The 22,655-nt window shown below is 46.6% G+C and overlaps 1 protein-coding gene across 25 annotated transcripts in view; it reads right to left on the reverse strand.

The window, feature by feature from the left end:
• ncor2 (nuclear receptor corepressor 2) overlaps positions 1-22,655 on the reverse strand; it is a 176,050-nt gene that overhangs the window by 4,930 nt on the left and 148,465 nt on the right. For 18 of the 25 annotated variants that reach the window (XM_088618467.1, XM_088618459.1, XM_088618471.1 and 15 more), the window contains 20 exons: positions 22,366-22,472; positions 20,250-20,397; positions 19,352-19,501; positions 18,787-18,873; positions 17,934-18,271; positions 17,423-17,750; positions 16,502-16,732; positions 15,691-15,936; positions 14,991-15,143; positions 14,482-14,625; positions 13,534-13,711; positions 12,597-13,150; positions 8,177-8,329; positions 6,231-6,367; positions 5,441-5,646; positions 4,749-4,880; positions 4,517-4,659; positions 4,328-4,381; positions 1,061-1,288; positions 91-267 (listed from right to left, as the gene is read on the reverse strand). In XM_088618467.1, coding sequence (XP_088474593.1) covers positions 91-267; positions 1,061-1,288; positions 4,328-4,381; positions 4,517-4,659; positions 4,749-4,880; positions 5,441-5,646; positions 6,231-6,367; positions 8,177-8,329; positions 12,597-13,150; positions 13,534-13,711; positions 14,482-14,625; positions 14,991-15,143; positions 15,691-15,936; positions 16,502-16,732; positions 17,423-17,750; positions 17,934-18,271; positions 18,787-18,873; positions 19,352-19,501; positions 20,250-20,397; positions 22,366-22,472 — 3,894 coding nt within the window. The remainder of the gene's footprint in view (positions 1-90; positions 268-1,060; positions 1,289-4,327; positions 4,382-4,516; positions 4,660-4,748; positions 4,881-5,440; positions 5,647-6,230; positions 6,368-8,176; positions 8,330-12,596; positions 13,151-13,533; positions 13,712-14,481; positions 14,626-14,990; positions 15,144-15,690; positions 15,937-16,501; positions 16,733-17,422; positions 17,751-17,933; positions 18,272-18,786; positions 18,874-19,351; positions 19,502-20,249; positions 20,398-22,365; positions 22,473-22,655) is intronic. The other 7 variants (XM_088618469.1, XM_088618478.1, XM_088618479.1 and 4 more) reach the window with 6 other exon arrangements.

Raw genomic sequence — 22,655 nt, forward strand, 5'->3', positions numbered from 1 at the left:
CACACGTGTGAAATAAAGCAGACGCACAGATTGGCGCAGTCTAAGCAGTTAGGTGGAGGGGAAAAAAAAAAACTTTCACGCTCGGCGTACCTGTGGACGAGGGCCTGTCCTCCCAGACACGGTTGGTCAGCGGGGTGCGCCGGTTACAGTCACCATCCGAATGGACCGACGACACGGAGGAGGGCCTCTCTCCTCCTGCTTGGCCCGGCCCGGGGGACTTCGCTTTACGCCCGTGCGATCTCCCACTGCCTTTGGGCTTTCCACTACCTGCCAGCACAAGACGCGTTTGCCTTTTAGATTTAACATTTGCCACGGCTTCTGCTGCGCTCATTTCCCTCAACGGTCTGAAGGCATGACACGACAGGACAGGACATATTTCGACATGCACTGCGGAGCTGGGCCATCCTAAAGTTATGCCTCCCCTAAGCTTCTGAGCAACGCTTCAGTGCGGGGGGGGAAAAAAGACTATAAACGTGCAAAACTAAAGCAAGACCAGTTACGCACACTCAAAACAGACACTGACCTCTGTCAAGCTAACAAATAGATCCTAGCTTGTTTTAATATGGTATGAGTCTAAAAAAAGATATCTGGGAAGGCTGTGGAAAAAAAATATTTAAATTGAACTTACTCAGAAGTAAAGTTTGATCTTGAAACCTCCAAGATAGACAAAACATGTGGCAGTGTTTTGGTTTTCTCAGCCTTTGCACCAGTGTTCCTAACCCTGTACTCTGCCATGCTAAGGCGAGGGACGCTACTATGCAATAAGTTTATAAGCTGTAGTAGCTGAGCGAACGACGGCATTACTGTTTAAGGGTGGTAGCAGCAGATGTAGACATTAAGAAAAAAAAAAAAAGAAGATTATCATTATTAAAATAAAATGAAGCTTGAAGCCTTTTTTGCGGGAGTTTTAAAGGAAAGAAGGTTGTATGGGGGTAGGATGGGATTGGGTGGGGGTGGGGTGGGGGGGTAGGATGGGTTGGGGGGGCAAGAAGCAAAAACAAATGAACAAAAGACTACCAAAAGACAAAAACGTGAGTAGTCCGGAAAGGGGAATGCAGACCTGCCAAAGAATAAGTGTCCTCAGTCCGTCCGTCAGCAGGAGCAATGGGGATAGCAGTAGCCACGCTTGCACTGGCAGCCAGAGGGTTAATAGCATTGGCACTGAGAGATGAGCGTTCTTCCCCCTGGTCATCATATTTACCCATTAGGGCCTTCCTAATAATTGCTTCCAAGCCTATGTTGTTACCGGAAGTTTCTGGAGTGGTGTGGCTTCTAGTACTGATCGGCCCTGGGAGGGGGGAGGGGGGGTTGGTGAGGAATAGGGTACCAACAGGAAACGGGAAAAGTTATCGAGTGAGGTGAGGTGAGGTAGGGGGACAGGAGAAGAAATAAAAGAATGAGAGAGAGATACAGAGAGAGAGGGAGAGAGAGAGAGAGAGAGAGAGAAGGGAAGAACAAAACTGTCAGCACATTCTTAGCCAGCAAAAAAACTTTTGTCACATCTGTTGTCAGTGCAAGTGAGTGGGTTAGGTTTCCTAGAAAGCCCATGGAGATGATATCACTTTACACCTCACCCGCCCTTCGGTACCAGACAGGAAAAGTAAGAAACGAAGCAAACAAAAAGGGGTGGGGGGGAATTTTTAACACATTTGGTCCTGTACGTGTATGCATGCCTTTGTGTTGAAAATACACAGCAGCCAAAAGCACAGCTCGGCAAGGTTATTTCACTACAGAAGCTATAATGCAAGTAGCGCAGCTTAAAAACAAACAAGAAAATGCTGACAGAAACCAATGAACCTGTTTCCTAAATAAGGTACTACCAATTGTACAATTACATTGGAATCCCCCCATAAAAAGTGCAATCTGAAAGGTGGAAACTCCGAAATCTTCTTTACATTCTTGTCCCTGGCTTACATTTCAAAAATTAAATCACAGTGCCCACGTTATAACGTATCAGCTTCAAAACATTCCACTAGAAACTGGCATGCAGAAGCTGTTAAAGAATGGTGCTGTTCGAGTGTTTCTCAGTCTCTGTTCTGAACGGAAGAGAGGCGATGGATTTCCAGCACACTGTATGAGCTCTCAGGCTGAGGAACACAAGGCAGTCCTGTTGCAAACGAAGTCCAGATGGTTTCTGAAGCGGGCAGAGTGAAGCCATCTGGCGCAAGGCAACAGCATACTGAGTTATAAATTACTGGCTTTTAAATATGTCCATAGATGCTCAAAAAATGTCAAACAGACATCATGCTCGATTGAAAATTAATACCCATTAAGCGATAATTTTGTATCGCATGCTTGCAAGAACGTCCTGCAATTTATCTGTGCTCACTACAGCTGTGTCCCCTGGAATAGCATGGTGTCCAAAATAGCTTCAGAACTAGACGTTGTTAGGGCCTCCTCGCCTTAAATGCATCACATAGAGCAAGCTGTTTCTTATCATTTTGGGTCCCCAATATGGGTGCAGATTTTATTTAGTTCTGGTTCTTGTGACATTAATTATCTAGTGGTCTTAACTCTTAGTGGACTCTAGGAAGTTTAGTTTTGCCCTTATCTGGACTAAAAATGTAACTGCGTGCATCCCAGAAATGGCCATTTTCAAGTTATGTATGAATATGTATATGTGATAAAGCCTGGCAGTTTGAGAACTGAACACAATTCAGAATTATTTGTCTAATTAGCAATGTAATAGCTAAATCTGGGTTTCAATTTAGGTAAATCAAGTTCAGCAGAAACAAGAGTCATAAGGACCTACTTTGGGAAGCGCTTATGTTTCAGAAATGAGGACAATGATTAAATTGTTCCAATTTAACTTGTCTTCACGGGTGTATGCAACTGTATTATAGGCTGTGGATGAATTTTAGAAACCCAAAAACCTGGATTTGGAGATGGGGTTTTTATAAAGTACAGTGAAACACACTGGACAGATCTGCAACCAAAAAGCATGCTGATTTTCTGTGCCCATCCCAGCCTTTCTGCTGGCCATCACATCACAGATCCATGGATTTGGAGTACATAACTCCTTACTATTACTGCCCTCATGCAAAGAGGAAGGGACACTTGTTTCACGAAATGCAGCACCTCTGTCTAGATGCATCTATTCTAAACCATAAATGAAAAGAAGAAAGGGATTAAGCTAAGGAGTACTGCCGAAATAACAGAATCTCACAATTAGTTGAAGGAAACGGCTGATACCCAGTGACATCACTTGGACTCACCCCCCCCCCCCCCCAATGGCTCAAAATGTCTAAGGAGGCAGATGGACCAGCCCAAGCAAAAAGCTGAAAATCAAGTGGTGGTGTAATTGCACCTGGCTGAAACTTTTAACAATCTGTAAAGGGCTAACTTTATACATGCAAGCAATACAGTACATGTGGGGAGCCTCCTACAGACCAGCCATAACAATATTAATAACAACAAAATTGCTTTGCTGCTTGAGCTGAGGTAATGAGCTGTATTGACAATCCGAAGGGGTCTTGGCTGTGCACAGCCTGGGACTTGCAAGAGTAGCTTGGCACTGCAAGTACAGCAGTAGCATATGGCAAAGCCACAGAATCAGTAGAATCTATAGGAAATCCCAGTCTTACTAGATACCATCCAGACTGATGCTTCAGTGAAAAACAGCAAACCCTGCATCTGATTGGTGGGACCAAGAGCTGCCCGCATATAGCCAGCAGCTCTAGAACCTTGCAGCTCACAGCTGGCAGCCCACTGGAGCTCAGCAGGTGAGAGCCTGGCCAGTGCCTGGATGGGAGACCTCCTGGGAAAGCTTAGGCTGCTGCTGGAAGAGGTACTGCTGCCCCCAGAAGGGGTGCTCACCCTGCAGTCTGTTGGGTCTTAATGCCCCAGTATAGTGATGATATACTATACTGAAAAAAGGTGCGGTCCTTCGGATGAGACATAAAACCAAGCCTCCGTGGTCATTAAAAATCCCAGGGAGTTTCTTGAAAAGAGTAACCCAGGTGTCTGGGCCAAATTTCCCATTGGCCTTTACCAATAATGGCCTCCTAATAATCTCAATCTATGAACTGGCTTAATCACTCTGTTCTCCTCCCCACTGAGAGCTGTGTGGGGAGCTTTCTGGTGTGGGGAGTGGTTAGCTCAGACACACCCAGCTTATCTGAAGGACCGACCCTCAGAACCACTCAGACTCAGCAGATCGCCTGCAGGCTGATTTGGCTGGTGACCAGACTCTCCAGCAATGGCAGATCCATCAATCGGAGCACCTGCCCCCAAGTTGTGACTTGTTCCAAACGACACTACCGGTCAGTTACAGCTTTGTTAGGAGGAGATGATTGTGCTGTCAAAAAGGACACTACTGCAGGTTTACCTGCAGTCGTGGAAGCCGGCATGTTGAATATTTCAGTCCCTGGTTGTCCTGGGTCTGCAACGAGAAGAATGAAAGATGTTTTCTTAATCAAGTCAAACCTTTTTGAAGGGTAAAGGTCTTGGATCACATGGACACTCCCAACATTGTTGCTCCACCATTGAATTAACAGAGCTGCGCCGAGGAACTCACTGAAGTCAGGCTCGCTCCCACTGACGGTCATCTTCTTGATCATCTCCTGCTTCTTGGACTTGACAATGGCGGAGTTGCTCTCCGTCAGCTTGCTGAAGAAGGCCGGGGGCTGGGAGTTGCTGGGGGACAACCGGGAGTTCGCCCTGCAAGATGGGGACAGCCCAAGCGTGAACCACCTACCCACACGCAGGTGAGGAGTGGCGGCCCGAGGAGAGAGGGCAGCTGGCCTTACCCCTGATCGGCCTGCTCTGCGGGGAAGGTCGCTCCATGTGACGCTGGCTCAGATATGCCCCCTGCTGGAGACACCGGCTCAATACCATCTCCAGACAGGCACATCTGAGATGCTTTGTTCTGCTGTGGAGACCTAAACACAAAACGCAATGCGCTTGTCTTTTTCTTCCTTCTCATTCGTCCACACAAACCGTCAAGTTTCCCCATCTTTCAGACCGTCAAATTTCCCCATCTTGAAGATATTTCATTGCCAGCAATTACTGCTGCACGCTGTATTGTTGTGCATTTGATTAAAAATTTTTTGAATGATTGATTGACTGACATATCCACCCAGATTAGTGTAAGCAACACCAGAGTAGAACGGGACAGAGATCAAGCACATTGTTCCTTGCCATACAGGTCAAACTACAAAGAAGCAACTCATCCCTAGATGATAACTAGACTTTCGCATTGTCATTTCAACAAAGAGTTAGTTCCATTATTTCTACAAAGTCTTCTTCAGCCCATGAGCAATATAAAACAAAGCAAAATGCTGTCCTCCCTGATCAGGGTTACACACATGGTCATGGGCAATCCGTGGGGACAGTATGATTTGAGGCGACCAGAACTTGGGGAGTCCCGCTAATTCATATTTCAGAGTAGGCGGCTCTCATTCCAGCACGGAATGGGCGAAAGGCTGAAAGACAGACATACCTATCTCGGCCCCTGTCTCCAGAAGCCCCCTCAGGAGTGTAGCGAGCGCTGGGGTTGGAGTCTTGAGGCTGCATTTGCGGTTGGGAGTGTGGGTTGCTGGGGGGGCGGGTCAGGTCCAATACTGAGGAGCTCTGGTAGGGGTAGCCCTGCTGCTGGGGCTGGGAGTTGAGCTGGTACTGCCGTGTGTAATCTTTCGTGATCACTTCCTGTTATGACAGGAAAAAGAGAAAGTCCAGATCTGCGGTGACACACCTAATAATTTGGTAATACGCAAACTCATCAATGCAAACAATGCTATTTACAGATCCTTGGTAATTAATCAGTCACAGGAGCTTGTAATGCAATAAGTAACCTTAATTATTACTTTGATGTCAAATTAAATATCAGCAAAACCTCTTTTACAACATGACCCATCTAAAACTAAGAGGTATACAGGAGGAAACAATGCAAAGCTAAGACTTGACTTCAGGAAATGACAATTCAGCAATCGGTAATGAATAAGCTCCTTAACTACTGCTCCATCTTGCCTTAATAAAGCATCTGGGTTTTGGTAGGAAACTCAATTAATACAGGTCAGTTCCTACCAGGATACTGACACACTGTTAATTGATTACAGGAAATAAAGACTTCACAAATGGAATTTGCATCCCAAAAGTTGTGTGCAGGTGTGTGTGACCCTCACCCACCAAAGAGTACTTTCTTTCCCAGAACACATAACCCAATAAATGCTATTCCAACACTGATGCCTCCTAATGTACTGTTTTTTCCTACCAGCTCAGGGGACACTTACGCTGATGTGCTGTGCCAAAGTGACAACTCTCTGATTGCCTTTGTAGGGCTGGGAAGAGTGACTTGGGGACTGGCCACCTTCGGGTGCCTGCCGTAAATGAGGGTGGTGTGGTTCTTGAGAGGACAGCTTCTGTTGAGCTGGAGGACGGAAACAAAAACGCAGAGAAAAACGAGTTTGGTCACTGCAATCCGCCAGTTCTCAGACTAGGCAACACTAAGCTGAGAGTGCTGAGCAAGTTCGCTGATCTAGGGGTCACGTCATGGATAACAACTGGACTCCGAGATATCAGTGCCTGACCTATGAGGAGGTCCACTCATTTTAGTCTGAACATGATCTTTGGTAAGAACGTCAAACCCCATGATGCAAAAAAGGAGTATTTTAATAGTTCTGAAATGGAGAAATAAAACTGATTTAAACAGTGCAGTATCAATTTGATGATGATTGAAATGGCAGAACCGAATGCTCAGAATTTCTTCATCTGCTGAATGTCATTTTCAAGGCTATCGTAAGGACTTTCTGCATGAGAATAGTCTTAATCCAGGGTCTGCTGATTCTTCTCATGGACAGCACCTCCAAATCACCCATATCCATTAGAGGCTCTGTGAGTGTCAACACTTTCAAAAGCAAAGGCGACAGGTTTAAAGCCCTAGCACTTCACTAAAGCTTTAAGGGTTAATTTTCACGGTACCAAGAGTTTCTCGAAAAGGGCTTAGAAATAAAACTAACATCATTTCTGTTGTAACGCTGACATTATTAATCATCATGCCAATTACTGCATGTTAATTTATACATTTCGAGAAGCAAATTATTTATTTTTTCACTTAGTTTATTTAATTCAGTGAACTGTGTTCTGCTAGTGACACCAGCAAATGAACATTCTCCTTAAGTTTTGTTTACTTAAGTCAGTTACTATCAGTATTAAACTGCAGTAAAGGCAACAGCCGGATTCGGTTAATAGAAGTCTACTACATCTATAAGAAGATGGATAAAACTTGAGATAAAACTCTCAGAAGCAATCGGAAATCATTAGCTTTTCAGCAGTGGGAGTAGTGGAAATCTGAAATAATCCCCTGCTGGTTAAAATCTCCGAATATGAGTTTAGATGTTTTAAAACTAAAGTGAGATTTTTTTTTGATAGCAACTTTTTTTTAGGGACGACAACAGATGAAAAGGGTCAAGCTAGGACCAAGCAACTCCGTGGACACATTTTAATTATGGGAAGCCTGTTACATAGCAACCATTGAGGTTTTCAGGTAGCTAATTTGTGTCATCTAAACTAGCAGACCCCAGCTCCGGGCCTGAGGATCTCCAGCTCCTTAAGAACAAGTAAAGGCTTCAATTTGTCCAATAAAGCAAATAATGAGTTCAGGGATTCCCATCCTGGTTCTGGAGGCACAGAGGAGGTTTTCATTCCAGTTTAATTACCTAACTGAAGCCTAAACTGAATTAATAAGACCCTTAGCTGGAACATGTGCAAGTCGTTTTTTCTGACTCAAGAGTTTCGGATTTGATTTTAACTAGGAGAGTTAAAAGGCGACCTCCAGGAGGTTTAAAATCTGATAACAGTCATACAGTTCAAATTTACCCTGTGAGTAGGTCGATTACAAATCCAACGGTTTAACTGAAAACTTGGCTGGAACAAAAACCAGGAGGTGTGTGGGTCTCGGGACCAAGACAGGGAATCCCTGAATTAGGTCATCAATGGCTCAGGTAAAGCAACTGCTAAAACCCTCTGGCCCTCCAGGACTGGAGATGTGCGCCCCTAGAGCTAGTCTCCTTATCTGTAGCACAGCACGTTAGCTTTTTTCTCTAGTTCTGTCAGCTTTTATACTGCACTGTTTCTTTTTACAATGTCTCCTGAGCTTTTTTTTTTTAAAAAAGGCTTTTTTCAGGTCTTTGTGAATGGGACCTAACTAGCCAAGCACACTGCACTCTTAAAGCCTGACCTTGTGGTCTGTGCCTCTTGTCTATAACATTATGCCCTTTGTCAGCTTGGTGGTTCTGTTTGCGGCCTTTCTCATTGAGCTGTACGGGCGAATTAGCTGGACTTATTGCCTCAATCCCATCCGAACTATTTGAGTTATAGCCGCCGGCTGGACCTGTTAAAAATCGAAATAGAGCATTAAAACAAGGCAATGCAGCACTGTTGTTTTCACATTGCGATACACATAAAATTAGGCTTAGAAAGAACCACCAATGTATTAGATGACGCTCTGATATAAATCGCTACACATCAGTGGACTAGTACTTGTTTTTCTTTCAAATAAAAAGGGTTTGGAACAATCCCAACCCAACAAAAATCTAGATTCCAGCAATGTGTTCAGAATTTTTAACTCTCCTGTGGTTTATGAGCTTTCTTTTGTTTCCTCAAAGACGCTTCATGCATTGTTTAAGTCCCCTCTCTATGGCTGGGGGGATTTGTTGCCAATGTGACAGATGTTTCTGTACTTCATGATTCCCAAGTCAATAAGCTGAGCCAGGAAGAGGCCGGGGTAGATTATACTGTATGACCACTTCCAAATGAAAAAGGGATCACAAGGCATTGTGCAGTGTGAATCCCCTTTGCAAAGGGCAACCCCCTGCATCAGGAGGGCGGGCCTATAGCTGAAAGGTTGCTCAAATACAGAAGAGGAGCTGCAGGAGTATGTTCAAGACACTGGGGCACAGAACAAAAGAACTGAAAAAACAGTCCTGCTTGGACACACCATACAGGCTCAAGACACCTTCATCATGAGCCATACCACAGGAAGATTAAAAACTGCAATCATTTGTATATACTGTAAGTACAGTTTAGTAGTTGATGTTCTCTTTACTAAAACCAAGGGAATTTGTTCAGTCCCAAGGGAACCTGAACTCTATTAAGCTTGATATATTCAAGTTCAGAACAATCATATTGTACTACAAAGATGATCAGGTAACACAATGTGCAAAGCTCTTTTGTGTTTATTACATGCTCAATAATCTCCTCAATATCATTTGGAAGACCCCCTCAATATAAAATTTAAAATAGTTTTCTTTAAACAAGCTAAAGACACTATAAAAACATGAAAAGTAGGTACTTAATACATATATAGATATATAAATAGATATAGATATATGCATTACACACATACCGTATTCCAAATTCAGTAAACCTAGGAAATGTTCAGTTACCTCAGTTTGTTAATGCATAAAAATATTAACATGTATGCATTTGCACTTTGAAAACATTAAGCTGTTATTGTACTAAAAAACATTGCCACACATTTGGAAGTATCATACTTAATCTCTTATTATAGTGCCATATAAGGTCATCCAATATGGTTGCACACAGCTCTTAACTGCAGTCAGACATCTAGTCTAGCTAAATCGTCTTTGATTTACAGTATACACTTACAGTATAGCAAAGATCAAAACAGAAATAGAGTTAGCTCAGAACAGAACTAGATACTACAGGCCATGACAGCTAAAACCATAAAAAAAGAATTTACATGACCATTGTTATGTAATAGAAGCGAAGCAGGTGTGAGCCTGGTCAGTACCTGGATGGGAGACCTCCTGGGAAAAACTAAGGTTGCTGCTGGAAGAGGTGTTAGTGGGGCCAGCAGGGGGTGCTCACCCTGTGGTCCATGTGGGTCCTAATGCCCCAGTATAGTGATGGGGACACTATACTGTAAACAGGCGCCGTCCTTCGGATGAGACGTAAAACCGAGGTCCTGACTCTCTGTGGTCATTAAAAATCCCAGGGCGCTTCTCGAAAAGAGTAGGGGTGTAACCCCGGTGTCCTGGCCAAATTTCCAATTGGCCCTTACCAATCATGGCCTCCTAATAATCCCCATCTATGAATTGGCTACATTACTCTGCTCTCCTCCCCACTGATAGCTGATGTGTGGTGAGCGTTCCGGCGCACTATGGCTGCCGTCGCATCATCCAGGTGGATGCTACACATTGGTGGTGGTGGAGGGGAGTCCCCATTACCTGTAAAGCGCTTTGAGTGGAGTGTCCAGAAAAGCGCTATATAAGTGTAAGCTATTATTATTATTATTATTATTATTATTGTAAAACAGCTTCCCTTCACTGCATTTTTCAATGTGACAGTGTTAAACAAACTCTTACAGTCCTTCCGGAAAATCTGTCGTTTCCAATCATTAAAATAACCAGAATGAAGAGAATTGCATCCCTTGAGAAACTAATAATCACTGGGTTCTGATTACTACTCCAGGTTCTTTAATGCAAGGAAAACATGAGCATCTCTAAAGCCAGATCCCCATTAACTACTATGGTTTTAAGAGACACTGCACTGTTTAAGTCCTGCACAGATCATACTGTTCTCAAATATTATTGAAACCCTACACTGCCGCCTCATTTACGTGACACTCAGGAAGAGGTACTGCTATATTAGGTACTGCTGACAGTGTTTGTAGACTCTAAAATCCCAGGACTCACTTTACCTAGCGCAATAACTGCATATAACCATAGAAATGTTGCAATAGAATTTAATCAATTAATATGAATTACTGACCCAGCCTTTCAGTTTATTTTACCCAATAGGCATGGAAACATCCAACTATCCTATGTCATTCAACACCCTGAGAGATCTTGGTTTGAGACATGTGGTGGTTGCAAATGTAGTCTCTTCCACTCTCGCTGCTTAATCACTGAGCCCCTGCCAATCTGTACAGTATGTATTCCACCCCACGTGAGCATGTAATAAACAGCGATGTGCCGACCCCAAAAAACAAAAGGGAGGTGTTAAATCAAAGCACTGGGAAGGGGATCTCAGGAAATCTGATTCTAGTCAGGCACTGTTAAAATAAACAAGAAAAGAACACAAAAAAAAACATTGGTCATGCATGGGACAAGGCAAGAAGCTGCAGTGCCATCCCAAGCACAGGAGCATGGAGCTCAGTGGTGAGAAGCCAAAAAGGCAACATCTGTGCTTGCTACAGTAGGTCACCTGGACCAAAGACAACCCTGGAGAATATTTCAGTTTTAACAGTGGTCTCTTCTGAAATATACCTTTAACAGTTTCACCACAACTACTGCATCTGTTTCGCCTAACTCACTATTACAGCATTAACAGGTTACTGCATCATTTCATTACATTTTAAACACAACTTCTTTCTAATGAAGTTTTAGAGTAAAAGGTCAGATTTACACAACTGCCAAGAACCCTGCATTGAAGTTCATGAAAGCTTGGACCAGCTTCATGGGCAGCTCTTAAGCTCCAGCACCATGTTTTGTATTTATTGGAGACAAAAAGGACTGCCTGTGACAGAACTTTGCAAAGTCCATTCAACATACAAATCATAGAGCAGCACACTGTGCAAATGCTTGAATTAAGGCTCAGACAATTTAGACTACTCACACTAGTGTATTTGTAGAGATCTTTAAAGCTGGACTTTCTGCATTTTGGATCCCACTGTGAACCTGACTGACAAAGAGGTGGCAATCTAATTCTAGCCTGGTCCTGGTATTCTTAAATGCATAAACGACTTCAATGTAAAGTACATGCATTGTTTGTAGGGAGGAGGGCACATTAGATAACAAATGTTAGTTCTCAAACATTCATCTATCTCTAATCCTAACCCATCAGCATTAAGTGAGAACCTCTGTGTATTCTTATCTTTATTTATTGAGGTTTTGTATCTTTATTCCAGGAGGTTTTTATGGGCAATAGGGCACTCTGATAACAGAATGGATTACAACACTGTGTTATCTTAGCCACACAACAGAACCATCTATACTTAAGACCCTCAGAGAAAGGGGCTTTATAGAGGGGCCTAAAGTTAAAATATGGAATACTGTACGTTTCATTAATTTGGATTACATTAATGCATCCTTCAGGGCAGATGGAGTAAGACAAATGACTCTAGCTAATAACTGATAAATGCAAGGGATCATGTTTATACAGCATAGACCACACCTCACACAAGGAAAAGAAACTGTACTGTGGTACACATCTAAAACCTAAAAGTCAAATAATGGTAAGATTAAATTTGTGTTACAGGTGTGATATAAGGAAACATAACTGCTACACTAATGCGAGATTAAGACTTTTCTGAACTCTCTCATAAAATAAAATCTCTAGAGCCGTCAGGAAGATTAACGCTGGTTTGAATGCCTTATTCTAACTTGTAGATTAGAAAAAACACCAAGAGGCCACCACTAAAGCTGAGATCTTCAGTGAAATCTAAAAGCCGAGGAGAAGGATCACGCCCATCTCCCCTTTCTTTGCATTTAATTAAACAAAAACCCCACATCAATGATTGTATTAAAAATCCAGAAGTATTTCCATACATTTGCTCTAATACCGATTTGATGATGCCAACCACCACAGCGTGCAATAGGTCACAAATGGGGACCGCTCGATCCCGGGCATCTTACCATCACAAGTGGAGTCGGCAGCGAGCGAGCCTCTGTCTAGCTTCCCCGTATCACAAGAAATTTGACGCATGATAATCGCGTTTATGAAGTTGGCCGCTGTCATGGTGGTCTTACCGAGAGCTCGGAGCTCCTGCTCCTGCAGGGAAACCGGTTTGTTTTGAGTCTTTTCCCTACTGGGCGGCTGCTCGTGGGCGGGCGGGTCCAGGGAGGGGGCCGGCGCGTGCTGGGGGGGCAGAGGCGGCAGGTTTCTGCCCTGAGGCCCGTGGGGAGTGGGGTAATAGGCCGCCGCGCCCGGGCCAGCGCCCGCCGGCTTGGGCTCGCCTTTGGAGGAGGCGGCGGCGGCGTGTTCCTGGAGGGGCTTCGGCCCGGCGCCGCTTCCCGCCCTGCCGTGGGCGCGCTCGGACTTGCTGCCCTCTTGGCCCCGGGCCAGGTCCTTGGCGCAGCTGGCGTCCAGGCCAGCGGGGTACGGCTCTGCCGAGGGGCCCGCCCTCTGGAGGTGAGGGCTGTACCCTGGGTAGCGGGAGGAGGAGGAGGAGCCCGCGGAGGACAACGGCCTGCGACCACAGAAACAAAACGAAACAAGGAGTGGCAGCAGTGGGACGAGTGGAGTAGCAGAGGAACGAACCAACGTCTGAGCTACGACCCTTCCGTTCTTCTTCAGCAGTCGTTCAAAAGGGTCAGAACGCTGTAGGGGCCATGTTTCTTTATTTTGTCCCTCCTGGCCCCACTATTCATCAGCCGATTCACTTCCTCACAATCATTGCCTCGACATTTTAATTCAACTACGTTCTCTGCCCGAATCTGTGAAGCACTTAGTCTGCATTTGCGCAACCCCCCCCCCGTGTTAAACCCCAACCAACACGATGAATAAAACTACGCGAAAGGAACGAACTCCGAACCCCACCCCACCCCTCCTCCTCGCTCTCAGTAATCTTACCTGAGGACAGAGGGGTTGTTGGCGTCCCCTCCCGCCACGGTCAGCGTCTTGCCGGCGGTGTTGTGCAGCACGCTGGGCCTCTGCTGCACGTTGTCCTGGGTGCGAGGGGACACGGGGGAGTGCTGGTAGTTCTGTGCGGAAGGACGAGCGCCGCTGCTGCTGCTGCTTTGCTCTGTGCCTGCGAGGGGAAAGACAGGGGGAGACGAGCTGAGCCCAGGCTGCTGTAGGCCTCTGCTGACAAAGTGCTTGCCCGCGGACATGTCCCAGGGCATTTTTACAGACTTCATTCACAGAACCCCTGCCCCCCATAAAACGAGCCTCACATGGAGAGAACAGAGCAGACACACGCCTGTCGGGCAAGAGCGGTGCCTGCTGCCGACTCGTCCAGGATATGACAGTGCAGGCAGGAAGCACTTCATTCTACACCCCTTTCATGCCGCCAAACTGCACGACACATCGATGAAGCGGCTTCTACGAGATCTCACGAGAGAGGCGTGATCCTTAGACTAAATTGCTGCTAGGTTACCAACAGCCAAGTGAGCAAGAAAGGTGTCCTCTCTTGCACCACCTACATTGGTGTGGCACCGTCTGTCGCCCTGTGTCATCTGCTGTACTCCTCCACTCCTTTACTCATTTACATAACTTGGGTTTTGACCTTAAGAGGCTGAAAACAGGAGATTTGCGAATATTTAGTAAGATTCACAGCCTGCTTCCTGTAAAGCTTTGTCACAAAATGTGGCCTGGAAACACCAAGGCGAGAGCGAAGGCAATGGTAAACGGGATGTGTTTATTTTTTACATATGGATACATAGGTGCATGGAACAGCGCTCCCAGTTTGTGCTGCCGGGCACTTCAGGGTTACCACAATATTTCCAACTGGGTCAAACGGGTGCATCTCATCCAAAAATGTTTCACCTCTGCTGAGGTGCCAGGGAGCCGAGCTCTCACCAGGTCTCCAGATGGGTGCGTGCTCCACATTCGCAGGTGTCTTTTCCCTGTCCCGTTCTCGCTCTCTCTCGCGCTCCCGGTCCCTCTCTCGCTCTGAAGACGGAGTCCCGGGAATTTTGGCCATGTGAGACGGCCCGCCTGAAACTTAAAAAAAGGCACCGCATCATGTAACCAACCGGACTGTTTGAGACGGTAACAAAATGCCACCTGTAACTAAGGGCCCTATGTGTCCAAACACGCAGCACACACAGGATTTTACAAAGCAGCAGTGAAGAACAACCACGAGCAGAGACAGACCACGGTGCTGTTCTCCTCATGAACGCATAGAAATAAAAGGATTTAGAAACTGTTCTCTCTGTTTTTTCTTTGTTTTGAAAGGTAACCGTTTTCATTTGGAGAAAGTCACAAAGCTGGATGTCCCTGATCTGTTTTTACAGTATTCCACCCAAGCAGTCTAGCCCTCGCGGTCTCTTAATTTGAGTGTCAGAATGTCCGGCTGGGGCCCCTACCTGGAGAGATGGGTGGGGTAGCGTAGGTCCGGCTTGCAAAGGGACTTGGGGCTCCTGGGATGTAGGTGATGCGATCCATAGGGGAACTGGACGCTCCAGCAGAAGGCGGGACCAGCACAGGCAGATGTGGTACCTGAGACAAATCGATGATGCCTGCAGACAGAAACGCACAGAACTTTACAGTGTTCGAGTGCATCCCTTAACAGCAGGACAGCAACGTTAAGAGACCTACTGTACACAATCTGAGCTGCCAATGCGGGCTGTGAAACAGTTACAGTGTTACATTGACAAAACAGTAATTTAACATGTATTTAATCCTGAAGTATAAAGGACAAAGGACACTGCACGAAAGAGAAGAACTCTTACGGAGATAATGTACAGTATAATAATCACACTATATAATAATTATCCTGAGATTAAAAACACTGCTGGTTCCAGTACTCATCTGTTTTAATTTAATTTCTCTCACTATAAAGAAAGCAGACGCGTACAATACAAAACAGAAAATGAAGGAAAGCTAAGAAGCCTCACTAACGAAACGCACACCTTATCATTGCCTGAAGATGCAATTTCAATTTAAGAATACACTTTTTAAATCTCTTGTGACCCCTCCCTAGACTCCAGACTCCACGCCTCGCGCTGGTATTTTAGCGCAGGATCCAATCTGCCCCAGGAGGGGGGTTGGGGGGGCATTCCCTACCCCGGGGCGCTGCCGAGTAGCTGAGGGCCAGGGCCTGTTCCCGCGGCGACAGGCCCCGCAGCAGGTCCGCCCGCTGGGCCATGGCGGCAGCGGCGTGGTGCATCTGCTGGGAGGTGATGTAGTCGTTCAGGATGGTCTGCCTGTTCTCCAGGGCGGCCGTCTCGGGGAACCCCCGGATCAGATAAGGGGGGTATGGATGAGCGTAGCCGGGGCCCGGGGCGAGGTGCCGTGGCAGGTAATAGGCAGCTGGTTACAAGAAGGCGACAAGGAGGGCTCAGGCTGGGACACACGCAGTGGTTTCCAACAGAACTACACTAACCCCACACCTGCACTGACCAGCGTAGCTTACTGGGCTGTCCATTCCTGTTTTCATCTCTCTTTCCCCTAAAGACACATTTATCCATCTGGACCTGTCTTTTCATTTGCGATTTACAAAGCTGGTTCCTTTTAACGGCTCCAGTCGATGAAAAGTTCTTGTTTTTTTTGCGACAATAAACACAAAAGCACGATTTTATTTTAAGTGACGACACTACACAGATGAGGAGCACTGAAGAGAACTGTGCGCTGATTAAAAAAAAAAGTTGCTTTCTCGGCCAAATGATGTTGTAGGGCAAATGCCCAATGATGGTAGTAGTCACCTATTTAACAGGTCTTAATGTCTTTTCAATTCTTAAAGAAACTTGCATTAATAGGAAATTTTGACGAAGGTTTAATAATAATAATAATAAACTTTATTTTATATAGTGCCTTTAAAGGTGGCTTCTCAAAGCGTTTACTGTTTGAATGCTTCTGCTATCAATCTAAATCGTACCTGGGTCAATGGGGATGCCCCTAGGCAGCGTCGCAGGGTCAAAGGTCAGGGGGATCTGCCCACGGTAGATGTCTGCTGCCCCTGCGCCCTGTAGTAGCCGCTCATAGGAGGCCAGGGAGGCGTGGTGCTCCTGGACCCCTGTCAGTGGGGACTTGGTGGAGCTCATCTCTCGCGGAGTGGGCGTGGCCTTTCTCTCCTGGGGTGGAGCCTTTCCTGAGCCCATCCCGCCGCCTGTGGGGAAAGAACAGCGGCCAGCGGACAAGTCCGTCAGAAAGGTTACACTGCAGCATTACACATCCTAAAGAGCATTAGCAATTCCCACCTGCTTATGGGCAAAAAATCCCATATTATTAAATTACACAGCAGCTTTATTAAATGCTTTTTTCTTTTAGCAGAAGAGGTTTTCCAGTATTTAGAAGTGTGTATCTGATCTATCCAGGGATAATTCTTAAGGCATTGATAGAATGATTCTAATTCTTAGGGACTGCAGGTAACGATACTGTACATACACTGCCATGATCAAGGGAAACAAACGATTAAAAACACAAACTCACTAATTGCCTCACCCACTGGAAAAAGCTTTTTCCAAGGGTATCTTACTATTAACCCTCGCAGAAAATGGAATAAAGAAACGGATGCAGTCTAACAAGGTGACACAGAGAGAAGGCAAATAAAAACTTTTTTGTGAGTATAAATAAATAAACGTTTGTGGGCGAGCACTACAGGAATTGCAGCAATTGTTGTGTCTTCTATCACTTTACTTCCTAACTAACCAAGAACCTGTTGCACAAATCATGGCCTGTGGCTGGGAAGAGAAAAACCCTTAACCGACACAACTGAGGAAAAGAAAAACAAGTGGGAACAACCTCTGAGCAAGCGAGCACACTAAAGGAAAGGCGGGAAAAGCAGCAGGGCCCCTACCGTCGTGCTGGCGCGAGGCGGAGTCCCTGGAAGAGACGGGCGAGCCGCGGTGCGCGTGCCCGGAGAAGGCGGTGCGCAGGGACCCCTTGTGGTCCTCGTAGGCGAGGGGGCTGCTGTGGGCCTTCCCCGGCTCGCCGATGATGACCGGCGACCCGCGGCTGATGGAGCCGGCCGAGCCCACGCCCGAGCCGGGCCGCCCCTTGAGGCCCTCCTCGTAGCGGGCCCGCTCGGCGTGGTGCTGGAGGGCCGGGTAGGAGCGCGAGGACGACCCGATGATGGAACGCACGTCGTGCCGCTTGCCCCCGCCCTCGTGCTTCATCGGCGTGCCCTGGGAAAACAAGGCGCCGGCGTCACGCCCAGGGCTGCAAAAACGAGACGCCCTGCAGCCACCCAACACGAACAAAACATGTCCGATACAAAGCGCGGGCTCCGGGGCACCTTTCCCTGAGAGGTTAAACAGGAATGCGTTACTGCCTGGGGCTTCATCTCGATGGTCGGTTTGTCGACTTACGAGAAGCTGGGTAACGAGCTGCGAATGCGACTCCAGCGGCCGTGGGCGACCCAGGCGCACCTGCGTAATGGATCCCTCCTTGGCAGGCTTCGCCGATACCTCCGGGATCTGCCGCAGCTCTTCCCGCGGGATCTCGTGGATGGACCTCCCGGGCTCCTTCACCGTAGCCATGAGGCCCTCGTGCGGCCCTCCCGGGAGCTTGAGGGCCGCGAGGCCGTCGTGGGCGCGGCCCTTCAGGGCGTCGGGCGGCGGGCCCCGCGGCGGGGAGCTCTCGCGCTTCAGCTGCTTGGCCTCTCTCCGCATGTACTCCTCTGGGGGCTCCATGTGACGAGGTACCCCTGGGGAAACACGGCGCCCGTCAGCCGCTGCTCAAGGAGGAATTCAACCGGGGACACCAGACGCGAGCGTGATAGGCGACCGTGGACAATGCTGTCGCTTTAGTTTCTGTAGCTGCCGGTTTGCTCATGAACAGCAGTGAAATTAGCAGTGAATCCACGAGGCTCAGCTGAGGGCTGCTAGTCCTTTTCAACTCCATTTTTAAATTTAATTCTAACCCTCCATCACCCACCGCATGAGGATGTTAATGTTAGGTCGGTGGCACATTTAAATTTAATTTTGTTCTTTGTTTTTTGAGAACACTAGACTATTTTTTGGTCAAATGGATTGACAGAAGATTTTGTGCACAAGTCAATTAGTCCAGATTGCACCCGAACTTGAGTTTTCTGCCTTCTGCTTCTTCTGATTGCACAGATGACCAGGATCAATACAGTACCGAGAGGGGTGTGCGTTACAAGAGGGGTGCGTGCAGGGTGGACAGTGGCGTGGGGGACGGCGAGTGCTGTTAGTTGCTGACCTTGCGAGATGGAGCCTGGAATAAGATGGGTGTCCTTGAAGGGGTGTGGGCTGTGCCGGTCCTGCGGCAGGGCTCTCCCAATAAGACCTGATCAACACAGCAAGAAGAGCCATTGACACTTCCCCAAGCCAAGCCATCAAAACACACAAGAATACAATTCAAGTAGGGAGCTCCGCCAGCATGTGCAGGCTGCAAAGGAACAAGTTAAGGTTTATTCCCTGCTGAAAGGCAAAGAAAAGAGACACAATGTTTCCAACACCTTGCATCTCTTTTCTTTTCAGCACGGAATAAACCTTTACTTGTTTCTCAAGAGAACGAAACGCCCATCTCTGGACGCTCATCTAGCCCAAGCACAACATGGGTGGGAAAGACCATTTGACTTAAATATTAAAAATGGGATATTGTTCTGCGGCTTTCACAAGAAGCACAATCAGATGCGCTCTTTTGACATAGGATGTTATAATTTCACGGATTATTTCACACCAGATACTGTCCAATTAAATCTAAAAGGGTTGTGTGCTTGGGCTACAGATTGCTCTGTGTGTGAGCCGAGGCCCTCTTGTACCTTCACAGTTAACAGCAGCCATGGCGTCCCGGATGGGCAGCCCCCGGGCGATTCCCCCTTCCATTACGTCATAGGGCCGCTTCAGCCCAGGGATCTCGCCCGGCGTTCCGGAACCCCTGCCTTCTTCTTTAGAGTTCTGCCCAGGAGCCCCTGCAGAGAGACACAAGCCAATCACAACACTGAGGGGGCAAACGCAGCCTTGTGATTGGACGACTGACCAGGGGTGGCTACAGCTGGAGAACAGCAGGAAAGGATGCAGCATTACAGTCAGCTTTCGCTGAGACGCAGATGATGAGCAGACCTGCGTGAAATATGTCTTAATATAGAACTGACAAACGCTCCTCGACAACTGGAGTGTGTCTCTGCGTCTTGGTAATGGCGGGGAATTTTGTGATGACTAATGAACGAGATTCAAAGGGAAGGGAAAGCCATAGCAGACCAATTTCTGCTGTGTCAGAATAAGAACTCCCACAGGACGGGACTGCTGAGCTGCTGTAAAGTCCCTTTGAAGCCCGGCACTGTGCAAAGTGTAAAACAAAGTGAGGGAAAGTCATTCAGAAATACAGTACAAGGCCTGCAGGGCTTTCTCTTTAATCTACAGATCACAGCTCTGTGCAGCATCACCCGACACACACATTGTGCTAAACTGAACTGTAAACACCTAACTTTAACAGCGGAAGAACCTCATTTAATTTGCAAACAAAAAACAACAACAGGCTTTTCCGTTTTAAATTTAAGATTTTCAGACAAAAGGACAGTTGGCTGCTACCATATAATTGCAGAATTCTCCTCTAGGTGCCATCTGCAATATGGATCTCTAATTTTAATCCAGGTGTAGAGTATGGACTCTGGCGAATGTTCTGTTATAATCCCAGCAGTTGCCTGACCACTCACTCACCATCATACGAGAGGATATGGCCACTGATGCCTTCGTAGATGACGTGCCCTTTGGACAAGGCCTCCTCCCTGGCACGCTCAGCTCTGCTGGGGCTGTCTTCTATCAGCCTCGTAATCGTGCTTTTATACAAAACCTCAGCTGGAGTCCCCTTCAAGTTAAACAAAACAAAACACTTAAGCAATTCAAACATCTTTTCTTTACACCATGTAGAACCTTACCTAAGATACAAACCTCAGGCGCTGTTATTCAAGGAACTCTGTCATTACAGCAAAAAACGGAATTTTGATGAAAATACTGGAGAAGAGTCTTATTTTAAGTGTTTGTCTGCACTGGAGTCATACTACAACTTTCTGCTTCAGAAAAAGTGACAAAACATAGAGCCACACATTCTATAACCATTTCTGATGTCACTTTCAAATATTAAACAAGGTACTGCACATCTGAGGTCAAGGAATCCCAATGTCAAAAAGTCAGACAAAGGGTATCGCCTGTGGTGTAAGTTTTGTGGGGACAAATTAGATATCTAAATCAATTAAGTGGATATTTATATGCTAAATGCAAGTGCAGAGTGGAATGCTCACATTCTTAATCTTCAGTTTTGTTTCTTTCCCTCATATTAGTACATACAGAAGGAAAAGACCAAGCTTTACAAAACAAAAGTAACAGCTGCTTGTTAAATCATTTATGACTTTTGAGGATCAGGCTGGTGCTACCTCCGAGGTCATTTTAGACTGTATGACTGGGTGAACAGAGCTGCAGAGACATGCTCTACCAGGCCTGATTACCCGGTCCTCATTTTCCCAAACTGCTGTAAACATATTACAGCATTGCCTTTTTTCCTCCTTGAGTCCCACACATCTCCAGATATCACGTGCCTTTAGGTTTGATTAAAATACTTCCCTGAGGTAGGAGAGATTAGCCTGCCTGCAAGTAACAATGTCAGACTCAACTGGCTTCAGCCTGGGCCCATACACCCAAGACATACTGTTTCCGCTGCCTGGACTCTGAGCCTCCTCTCTATCTCCTTTCAGGGGTATTAACAAGGACGTAAGAAACATCTCATGTAGCTTATCTCTACTTAAGCCCGTATCACCGCGCACTGAAATCACCAGAGATTAAGTCAAATAACAAAATGACCACGTGATTTGCCTTCCCCCCCCAAGCAAATGTGTTTTCTTTTGCCTAACTGCCCGTTTGGGTAGAAAAGTGCCTCCACCCCCTCATCGCGCAGCTGTGACGCAGGGAGCTTTCTTCCAAAACGCACTCTCGGCGCACATCGGCCTCTGGGCTGGGATGAAAAGGGGGCCGAGTCAGGCAGGATCTCTCCGTTGCCATGGGGACGGGGATACGGTGTGATTGCGTGGTTATGCCATCCAAGCTGGCTAAGGTCAAGCAGCTGTTTTTCACTCCCACGTGTCGCAGTGCCTGCCTCCAAACGCTCTCCCGACGCATCGCTCCAAGCCCCTTTTCAACACGACGACGTTTGCCATGAACTGTTTTCCCATCCCCTTCCCACTCCCATCACTATCACACACTCAAACAATAATTCTATGCACTAGACGGAATGAAGCAAAATGATTCCTTTAATTTAACCTTTAAAAAACATGAACAGTACAGAGAAGCAGTTGAATTTACAATCACTAGACATCATCAGGCAGGTATCATGTACATAAAACCATGACCTGTACCAAAAACTTTTGAAAAGCTCAATGCGGATTTCAATTATCTCCCGGTTTTAGGATTGGATTTCCGAAAACCTCGGAGCCACTCAGCACTTAGCTTAGGTTTAAAGGTTAAATTAAAGGAATAATTTTGCTTCATTCAGTCTAGTGCATAGAATTATTGTTTGAGTGTGTGATAGTGATGGGAGTGGGAATGGGATGGGAAAACACTTTCAGAAGCACAGAAGGCAAGTCGGCTTTGATCTCCTCTTCGGGAGTCTGTGGTTCCTGTGACAAAATGGAGTGAACCCCTGGGCCCCAGACACGTTACCCCCCTAATCAGAGTGCCAACACGGCGTTTTACTACAGAGGAGATGAACGGAGAGACCAGGTGCCCCACGGCCATGCCGAACGTCATTTACGTTCATTGAGCCCACGGTCTCCTTGCACCTTACCTGAGTGATGGATCCTCCTCTGCACGTGATGGGAGCTTCCTGATGGATTCGAGTGCCCGGAATGCCTTTGGTGATGCTTCCCCCCTGCATTGCCAGGATGGCAGAACCTGGAACAACAGCCCGTGGATGAGTCCGTCAGCAAGAGGCCAGGTGGCGCAACAGGCTTTCTCTGGTATCCAGTATTATTCCCATTCTCAAGCAATCGTTTACAGTGTATGGCTAACACAATACCTAGCCAGGTTGCATCCCCAACAGCTTGTCGGCTCACAAGTCTCTTTTGAGCTTTTCTT

This window comes from Lepisosteus platostomus, chromosome 24 (assembly GCF_059453375.1).
Source record: "Lepisosteus platostomus isolate fLepPlt1 chromosome 24, fLepPlt1.hap1, whole genome shotgun sequence".
NCBI lineage: Eukaryota > Metazoa > Chordata > Actinopteri > Semionotiformes > Lepisosteidae > Lepisosteus > Lepisosteus platostomus.